This window comes from Bison bison, unplaced genomic scaffold (genome assembly GCF_000754665.1).
Source record: "Bison bison bison isolate TAMUID 2011002044 unplaced genomic scaffold, Bison_UMD1.0 scf7180017864535, whole genome shotgun sequence".
NCBI lineage: Eukaryota > Metazoa > Chordata > Mammalia > Artiodactyla > Bovidae > Bison > Bison bison.
The window spans coordinates 9,371,497-9,382,205 of NW_011495084.1; the positions used below are offsets into that span (position 1 = coordinate 9,371,497).

Below are 10,709 nucleotides of genomic sequence, written 5' to 3' on the forward strand. Positions count from 1 at the left end.
GTGAAAGAGGAGAGTGAAAAGTTGGCTTAAAGCTCAACATTCAGAAAACTAAGATCATGGCATCCAGTCCCATCACTTCATGGCAAATAGATGGGGAAACAGTGGAAACAGTGTCAGATTTTATTTTGAGGGGCTCAAAATCACTGCAGATGGTGATTGCAGCCATGAAATTAAAAGACGTTTACTCCTTGGAGGTAAAGTTATGACTAACCTAGACAGCATATTAAAAATCAGAGATATTACTTTGTCAACAAAGGTCTGTCTAGTCAAGGCTATGGTTTTTCCAGTAGTCATGTATGGATGTGAGAGTTGGACTATAAAGAAAGCTGAGCACAGAAGAATTGATGCTTTTGAACTGTAGTGTTGGAGAAGACTCTTGAGAGTTCCTTGGAGAGCAAGGAGATCCAACCAGTCCATCCTAAAGGAGATCAGTCCTGGGTGTTCATTGGAAAGACTGATGTTGAAGCTGAAACTCCAATATTTTGGCCACCTGATGCGAAGAGCTGACTCATTTGAAAAGACCCTGATGCTGGGAAAGACTGAGGGCGGGAGGAGAAGGGGACGACAGGGGATGAGATGGTTGGATGGCATCACTGACTCAATGGACATGAGTTTGGGTGGACTCCAGGACTTGGTGATGGACAGGGAGGCCTGGCCTGCTGCAGTCCATGGGGTCGCAAAGAGTCGGACAGGACTGAGCGACTGAACTGAACTAAGTTGTGATAGGAATGGTTTGGGGGGATGGGTTAGGTTGTTCTTTTCAGTTACTGCTGTTGTTTCAAGCTCCCCAGATAATTCTAAAGGGGAGCCAGGTTTGAGAAACATGATTCGGGGTACCTGGTCTTCCTGGATTCCGATGGTTAAAGGGAACAAGCCCCACCTATGTGTGTCCAGAAGTAAACAGAAAAAGAGAAAGAAAGAAGAAAATTTATTTAATGGAAATACACATAAATCAGAAATGTTAGAAGTATTCTACTGTTTAATGTAAATTAAAGGGGAAAGGGCATCTTTTATTATATGTAAAGAATCTTAATAGCTTTGAAAGGAAGGTTGTGCCGTAGGGTGGAAGAGCATTACCTCTTAGAAGGAGGAAGCCGGATTAGGTGGTCTCGTGGGTGGATCCATTCAAATTACCAAAAGGACTGGTTATACTTGAAATGCCAAGTCTGGGGTTGTTAGGCAGTTTTAGAGTCAGAACTGTGTTTGAAGTCAGGTACCTCTAGTTATGAGATATATTATGTCACCTAAGGTATTTAACCTGTCTGGGCTTCATTTTCCTCATCTGTACAATAAGAATACTATTTTTCAGATTTTTGTGAGGATTAAATAAAATTAGGCATGCATAGTACTCAGCATAGGGGTGCCACACAGAAAAACTCATATTATTTGAAAACTGTGGATATGAGATTTTCTCATTTCTCATAATCCTACTTCATTTTTTTTTAATCGATTACATTTTTAGTTTATAAAGTCTTAAAGAGAAGGTCTGTGGACATCTCAGACATGACTAACAATGTTAGGCCTGGGAACTAAGACTTGAGTATGAAGCATGAGTGTGCTCAGTCATGTCTGACTCTTTGTGACCCCTGGACCGTAGCCCGCCAGGCTCCTCTGTCCATGGAAATTCCCAGGCAAGAATACTGGAGTGGGTTGCCATTTCCTTTGCCAGGAGATCTTCCCGACCCAGGGATCAAATCCAGTCTCCTGCATCTCCTGCATTGGCAGATGGGTTCTTTACCAGCTGAGCCAGCAGGGAGTAACCAACTTTACTTCCAGAAGTACCATGCTCATCGATGAGAGCAGACAGCGTCCAGTTAGGATGAGGAGTCTCCCATCCAAACCCAAATTGTTACAGGGGTCACCATCATCTGGTTTAAGACACTTGCTCAACCCCTCTCCCCTTTCCCCAAAGAAGAAAGAACTGATGTGAACAGTTTTTCCTCTTATAACTATTAACAGTTGTCTTACTCTGTGTCTTATCCACACACACACACACAAAACTAGTCTGTGTTTTACTGACTCAAATATGTAAGTCAAGGTGTTTGTTAAATTATTTAAAAAACACGAGACATTGGTTTTTTAAGACATAATGAAAAGGTCATGTACACATATTCATGTAGGCAAGACCTTGTAAAGTGAGCTACCCAGGCTTCATTTAATGTGGTCAAATAGTTGTTGAAGGCATCTCCAAGACAGTGACTCAGAATACACAAAAATCAAATTATCCTTTCAGGTATTCATTTTAGAATAACATGGCAAATAATCAAGGAGATGAGCATTTGCTTCAATGTTTGAGCTACTCTGTTCTGAATAAATTGTCCCTTAGCAAAATTTAAGGAGTTTCTTAAGAGGAACCCTTTGTTTGGGTATACTAACCTCTACTGCGTACCATGGGAGAAAGAACAAGAACCCACCAAGCTCACAAAGAAAATGCAAAATGTATTCAGAAATGCCTTGCAAATTCTTATAATTAGAGCAAATATTAACTGAGCTATGTTTTTCTTAGCACTATCATTTGGTTTTAATAGCTATTTGCCTCTAAACTTAGAGATGATAACCAGAGGGATTAGGCCACCTTTGAAAATGTCTAGTTTAGCAACATTTAAATGAAATATTTGGCAAAAGAGTCCAAGACCTTTTTTTAAATTTGTTAGCAGATTAAAGTTTAAATTGCAAAAGACTAACTGGCAGTTTTACACGTCCAGACAAAAAATGTCAGACTCCTGATAATTGAACTTAGTCCTTAAAGATAACAGACAATGGCAGATTAACTAATGGGAAATTGCTTTCGGCAAACACCTCATTCTGGAAGAGCACAGCTGGTAACTTAGATAGCACTGTGCGGCTGCAACTCACCCACTTAATATGGACCACATGATGGGTCTCAATTCCTTGATCAGAAGCCTTAGAAATTTTCACAGTGTATGCATTTAATAACCTAGATTTTATCTTATTTTAACTGGACACAAACTTACACATGAATTACACAATGCCATATATGAAACAATAGTTATATTTTGCTACCAAAACAACCCTGTCATAATCCTACCCTGAATTTGTTAATCACGTGTACCCACTAAAACATAAAGGTAGATTTTAATAAAGTTATAACTTTGTAATTTAACTTTTGTCTAAGGTGAGAGGATTTAATTTCCTGGTTCTGGTTCATATGAACCTTGGTAGGTAGATGCTCCTGGAAATATTTTAGGAAATATTAGGTCTACAAAAAATCACACTATAACTTCTGAGGTATTGAAATATTCTTAGAATGAATAAACGATGCAGTAGTTCAATACATAATTCAAATGAGTTTAGTAGTTTTCTGTGGTGGTGGTGGTATAGTCACTAAGTTGTGTCTGACTCTTGCAACCCCATGGACTGTAGCCTGCCAGGCTTCTGTCCATGGGATTCTCCAGGCAAGAATACTGCCATTTCCTTCTCCAGGGTAATAGTTTCCTACAGCCTGGAAATTGAATCCTCTTTCCTAAAGCACAGAAATGTGCCTGGGCAGATAAAAAATAGTTACCTACTTATTGTGAATAAATATTTTTCAGGACTTCCTGGAATAGAATTAGCCACAATGTGAAAGGTAATACTCTATGTTTGGTGGTTGGGATTTATCAGTAAACAAAGATTCCTATTCTTACAGAAATTTCATTCTATAGGGAGGAGTCAGACAAACAATAGATGTAGTGAAGAAATATATCTGAGAAAATGATACGGAAGTGGCAAAGATAAAGCAGAGCTTATCTCCTCTCATGATGGGAATAGAATGGCTAGGAGAAGGATCTGGTCCTTCCAAAACCAGTGCATGGATCTGGTTTGACCCTATCAAGAGAGGGGAAAGCTTATCCCAAGAGTCAGAAGCAGTTTTGACATGTGTTGAAGAAACTGAGACTTCCAGAAGAGCCAGAACTATTTTTGACCCCCAGATTCTATGCCTAATCTATGAGGATAATGGAATGTATCCCTAGAGAACTTAGCTGAGGACATGTCTTAACAGTGGGGAGCCCACTGTTGGTTACAGAGACATTCTACCTTTCCTTTGCCCTCGGAGATGCAGTCTTTCCTCTAGTACTGAAATAATTAGTTTGAAAGACAGCAATTTCACCCATAGACCACTAGGAAGTAGGCTAGCACACTATATAGAGAGAATTTAATACAATGTTCTTAATGAAATAAAATCACGCTAGATGTTAACCAATGGGACAAAGTTAACCACTTAGTAGGTGTAATAACTTTCATCCCAGTAGGTTACCTTCACTAGTCATCTGTACATCTATCAGTTCAGTTCACTCAGTAATCTCCGACTCTTTGTGACTCTATAGGCTGCAGCACACGAGGCTTCCCTGTCCATCACCAACTCCTGGAGCTTGCTCAAGCTCATATCCATTGAGTCGTTGATACCATCCAACCATCTCATCCTGTGTCATCCCTTTCTCCTCCTACCTCCTATCCATCTATCCAAGCATCCGATTTTACTGAGCATCTGGGCTCCCCACATTGTGCTAAGCATTGGTAGGGAAACTAGCTATGAGCCCCATCCTTGTGATGTTCACAGTCTAGTGAAGAAAAACATTGATCCAGGTATTATATGTATGATGAATGCTCTGAGAGCAGCATTTTCCAGAAGACTATAACAAAGAGACATGGTTTTTAATCATTCATTTGCCAAGGATTATCTGAAGCCAAATCTTCAAATACAAAGGACTGATATTCTATAAACTCATTTCTAGAATAATTCCATTATAAGAAATGCAGTGGCCATAGCAAGAGAGTGAAGTGGCTATAGCATCAGAGAAACCTGATTCTCCCAACTTTTCAAAGTTCTTGCCATTTACTGTTATAGGACATGGTGTCTTCTATACCCCTTTCCCATAACTTAGTTTAAGGTTCACCACACAGTAGAGTCTCAGTAGCATTTAGCTGGTTTGAAGGGTGCCACTTATTTAGCAACAATGGGATTGCATCTTCCCCACAAATGAAGTCTTAGGAAGAACCACACATCTAGCTGCTCTTCTAGAAGCAGAAGCGTGCAAACCAGAGCATGCCCTTGCTCTCCCCATGTATAAGAGGTTTCTGCACATTTACAGGGAGCAGTGGTGAGGCCAGAACTTCCTAGCTTTGCTCCAATCATGGGATGAGTTGCTGAGACAGCTCCCCTCTATCCAGTGAGGGCAGCAGTCATCTCACTTTTCACATGACTAAAATCCACTTTAGAAACACAGTCAGAGAAAATTTAACTATGGTCATTCCATTTGGTTAGCTACTTGATGGCTCAATCTCATAATTCTTGATATAACCATCCTAAATCATCCACTGGCGATTACACTGTATTACTCACCTTGCCATACTTTAATGTGTCATTCTATGCTGCTATTCCAAAATCAGACTATAATATGGTATAACCATGTTATTCAAAGAATATACTCACTGCTACTTGGTGGCAAAAATAATCCATTGATATTTCGAGGTTTGCTGTGATAAAAGATACAACTGATCTTCACACAACCAAGAGGTTGAGTTTCCCAGAAGCATGAAATACTGCAGTTTTGCTAGATAAAGGAGGTGAGGCAAATGTAAGGATGAGATGCCATAATCACAGTTAAATACAACGTGCTGCAACACGACATGACAAAAACTACTGGAATTGCTGATTTACGATTGTGTGTGTTTCTAGGCTCCGTTTCGAAGCTCTGTTATTTAAAAGATGCAATGGGTACTCCTCAGACACATTTGCCCATTTTTCTTAAGAATTTAAGTTGAGCAAAGTGGAAAATGCCTAAAATTAAGTCATTGGAGGAAAGAATCATTTCTTTTCTATTGTGTTGTAAGAGTACAGAGTTCAAAACTATCGGAGGGAGGTGCTTATAACAAACATGATAATGTTGAATAATTCTACCTGCATTTCCATGTGTCTAAATCTGCAAAGTGGATCTAAACATTTTCCCTCTCTCCATAATGAGCACACTGTGTCACTGCCAAGGGCCTCTTCACAGTGTCGGAATCGGCACTGGGAACCCTGAAAGAAAAAAGTAGACAGTGTAGAAAAGTCAATATATGAACGTCAGTGTTTAACAGTAGATTACTAATCAACTGAATAAAGTATGAGATCAAAGTAAAATTAAAAAACACTACAAATCCAAGACCGTCAAGTCTAAATTTTAGCAAAGTATCAAATTTTAGTGAGACTGATAAAATAATCTAATGATTAAACAGTACATTCCATAAGTCACTGATAAAATTCTCGTAGTGCCTGGAAAATCCCATGGATGGTGGAAGCTGGTAGGCTACAGTCCATGGGGCTGCAAAGAGTTGGACACGACTGAGCAACTTCACAAGGATAAATATATAAAAGGTCAGTGACACTCTTGATCACAGTCTAATGACAAAGGGATCTAATTTTCCTTATGAAAGCCAGAATTATTTCTAAGAATCATCACCCATATTCTAATTGTGGAGATTATCTCTATTAATCATAACTTTTATTAGATAATTGTTCTCTTACTCAGATTAGGCACATACTGTTAAGTGTGCTTATAGAGGGAAAGTGAACAGAGTTTAAACTTTTTTATTATGGAATTTTAAATATTTAGCACATTGTACTAAGTTATATACACATATATATTTATACATTTACATCATTATATCTCAACAAAAGCAGATGTGGATTATTTGAATGGGCTGCTATTTTTTGCTTATCTTATGTCTTTTACACATAGATCAACAGCTGGGAAAATTGTAGGTCATTGTCTTTTTTTCAGCAGAGGGGTGGGTGACATAGAACAAAAGCAAACATATCCTATTAAGCTCATCCCTTTTTTGACAGGTTTCAGGGTTGTTCCTTATTTTTTTCCCCCACCTTCTTACTGTCTGTCTTCACTCTCTCTCCCTTTTAAGGTGGCTCTGTAGATCTCATAGACCTAGATAGCAGGCAGAAACCAGATAAACCAGTATCTGAATGCCCGACTCTGTTTTGCCCATAATCACAAAATCAATCCATTACTCACTCTCTGTGCCTCAGTTTCCTCATCTGTAAAAATGGAATAAAATGCCCTTCTCACATACTGTTGTAAAAATTATGGGAGATAAGGTAATGTGATTGCTATTACTATTTTTATTTTTTTCATTTAATTATTTATTGATAACTTAGAATTTGAGGATATAGCAGTGAAACTGACAAAACTCTCTGCCCACACAGAACATAAATTCTATTATTTATCATCATCCCAGGGTTTAATCTTAAGGTAACAGGTAATAGAAGTGGATCTAATTCTTACAGTCTAAGAGGCTGACTCTATTCAGTTATCCTAGCAGAGATGAAATGCTTCAAACCAGACACAGCACGTCTTTCACTGGGTTCATTCTGACATGAACATGAAGCTCCAAACATTGAATTTCTACATTTATTTGGCTTCATTGAGATCCACTAATCCAAATCACTTAGACATTTTTTTTTCCCATTTTAACTTTATAAACTTGAATTCTTGTTTGGCCAGTTTGTATTATTTTTTGCCTTTTCCATGATATTAATTATTTACTATTACTTTGACAGAGGAAAATTCAATAATTTCATTAAAAAATTCCAAAAGAGGGAATCAATTAGATTTATTAAGCTGAGTTTGATAGTGAACCTGAATTTAACTATTTGAATATATATGACTGGAATCACATTAACCAAAATATCATATGCTTTAACATTAGTAATTTGATGTTTCAAGGAGCCATAATATAGGCAAAAATGCCACATGAGGATTAAAAAGCCATAGGCTCGTAACTGGCAGATAGAAGGAGAGTTTCAGATAATTTTAAATATTACCAGATCTCCTCAGAGAAACTCAACATATCAAAAATACATGATAAGGCTTTACTTCATATTTTAACTATGTACAATATTTTGTGGGAAAATAGTAAATTTTTACTCAGCAATACAAATAAACTGTTGCCATATTTTCCTTCATTCTACTAAAAAGCTTAAGCATGTGGAATATGTACCATAAGTTGTACAATATTTACCTTTATGCATGTGGAATTAAAAAAGAAATAGCAGTCATTCCCAACTTCTGCCATTTTCAACTCTCTTGCTGCTAATCCAATGTTTTTTAATATAAGAATTGCAGGAATGCAAATATAAGAACTATCAGTGTGTAAGGGGAAAAAGAATTTCTTTTCCACAGTCTTTCAGGCTATCAGTAGTATTCCTTTAAAACTGACTTCCTGTTGACAGTCTATTACACAATAGATAATTCTTAAAGAAATTTAAATTAGAAGATACCTTCTCTAGCTTTGCAGAAACGTTGAAAGTGGTTGCTAGTAAGCACACAAACTCAAACTTCCAGAATTTTCCTCATTGTTACCTAATTCATTATTTGCTCATCATAAATGACGTCATATCTAACTGTAGGCTAGTTTACCTTAGTGAATACTGTACAGTATTTCTGTTACTCAGTTTAGTTATTGACCGGAAAAAGCTAATACAAATAAAACAGTATATTTTATCCTTCAATGTTCTGATTAAATATGGAATATAAACTAGTTCATACTTTCATAATTAAGAAGTATTAAATATTTTACAAGTTAATTATTTTCTAGACTCATTTCTATGTATGATTTGAAAACAAAACAAATTTTTATATAAGTAAATATGCTATATTTATTTTAAGATGAAAACAAAATTATGTACTCACCACTATCCACTGATTTGGGAAAAAAACCATTCAGATTGGGATATTTAATAATACCTGAAAATAAGTTGGACTACTTATTCATCTTGTAGCTATAGTCCATTCACTCTTCATCCATCATTAAAAGGGAAATAGATTCTTCCTATAGCACTAAGTTTCCAGATGCTTGCAAATTTTGAGAATTTGTTGAAAGCAAAGTGAAGTACTCCGATTCCCAGAATGAGACATTTCAATCAGCAGTTATTGAGATCTTTCTTCATCTTAGTATCTTTACTAAAAACTAGAACCTAGAAGAAATTAATGAAAATATTCATAGTAGGTAATTTAGGAGATGCCATAGAGATGAGAAATTACAATAGATCAACATGTATTTTTAAATACCTTTGTACTTTTAATTGGAAATTTACAAGATCAAGACATATATTCATTTTGATATTTGGCAAAACCAATACAATAGTGTAAAGTTTAAAAATAAAATAAAATTAAATTAAAAAAAAAGACATTCACTTTGGTTAAGTGAAACAGACTAAGTTGGTATGAACTTGAGTACACTGCTTTAGAATAAAAATCTAGAAAGTATGCTAAAATTTATAAAGAATTATAATTGTAAATAAGGGAAAATAATAAAGTCAAAAATAAAAAACAAGAGCCATGCAGCATTGAAAGTAAATGAAGTAGAAAATAAAGACTTAACTTAAATCCTTGAAAATATTAGCAATTATATATAGAAAAATCGAATATCTCAACTTTTGTTTTGCCCTACCTTCTAATTCTAGAATAATAATGCACCCATCTCAAGCACATAGCTTACTGGGAGAAACACCCCTAAGAAACAGCTTTAAGTAGTCTTTGCCTCCAGATAAACTTCCTCTTCACATATGAACTTACAGCTAGCTGCATTGCACTATTATCAAATACTTTGGTAATCACTATTACCAAACACCATTATTGCATGATTGCATTAACATCACGATTAAACCCATTGTGAGAATCCATGTTTTACATAGGAGAAAGGCTGAAAAAATGCTTTACCTCTTGAAATTAGTTTTGAACAACTATGTTCCATTAGAAACAGCAAAAACACAAAAACCCACAAGGGGATTTTTTTTTTTTTTTGTCATTGTAAATAGATCTGTGAATTTTGGTAGTCTTTAGCATGCCTGGAGCCCTAATTTCCTCTTCTTTTTTTCCAATTCTCTTTTCCTTCCCTTTCTTTCTTTTTACCCTCTCCCCCACCTTTTCCTTATTCTCTTCATTTCTTAACTGTTGTGAAATTCCTTCTAGTTTTTTAGGGAAAGCTATGACCATACCCAGGATGACTTTTCTCTCTGTAATGAGTAAAGCAGAGTTATGAGAAATTTGCATGCACTACTCAGGGTAGGCCTGCAAATTTTGTTTTTTGAGTGTGTTGGCCAAGGTATACTCTGCACTGTATACTTCATTTTCGGTTCATGTCAGAACACTAACACATTAGAAAAAAAAAGTCTTTCTTCCAGATTGTGAAATCCTGTAACACCACTTTTAAATACTGGGGCTGGTAATCAGTCCTTGCTGGCTCTTCAGACTTATGAAAATCAAAGGGGCGGGCTGCTGATTGTCAGAGTGGGAGTCCAGACTGTGAGTGTGAATTGCACCAGTGGCTCCCCTTAGTGTTGGACTACCTCGTTTCTGCTGGAGGCTTTACTCCAGGCACTGATGAAATCAAAGTATTAGAAATAGAGCGCTTCTTAAAACATGGTTTAGCTTTGCTGCTACTTTCAAACAGCCAAGTGGAATATTTTGGAAGGTGATCTTCAGAAACGATAGAAGGTTGGACCTAAAAGATTCTCTGGCAGTTTGGGAAATGGCAGTTGCAAGTTTTAGGAGTTATTTCATTGTTGTCTCCTTGAGTTCCATGAAACAAGCTCTCCGTTTAGGACTCCTGTGGAGGAACAAAAAGTCCCTGGTTTTTGACTATGCAATGTTAAGGACTTTCCGATCTCAGGATCTCACATTAGGTGTTTTCAGCCACCGCCCCCCGCCACC

At 36.8% G+C, this 10,709-nt stretch overlaps 1 protein-coding gene across 1 annotated transcript in view; it reads right to left on the reverse strand.

The window, feature by feature from the left end:
- The window catches only part of LOC104982616 (chromosome unknown open reading frame, human C12orf50), a 29,038-nt gene extending 20,968 nt beyond the window's left edge, over window positions 1-8,070 (reverse strand). Inside the window, exons 1-3 of the mRNA XM_010832045.1 lie at window positions 8,017-8,070; window positions 5,903-6,022; window positions 5,435-5,555 (exon numbers count right to left, since the gene is read on the reverse strand). Of these exons, the coding sequence (XP_010830347.1) occupies window positions 5,435-5,555; window positions 5,903-6,022; window positions 8,017-8,070 (295 nt within the window). The remainder of the gene's footprint in view (window positions 1-5,434; window positions 5,556-5,902; window positions 6,023-8,016) is intronic.
- Between the last annotated feature and the right edge of the window lie 2,639 nt (window positions 8,071-10,709).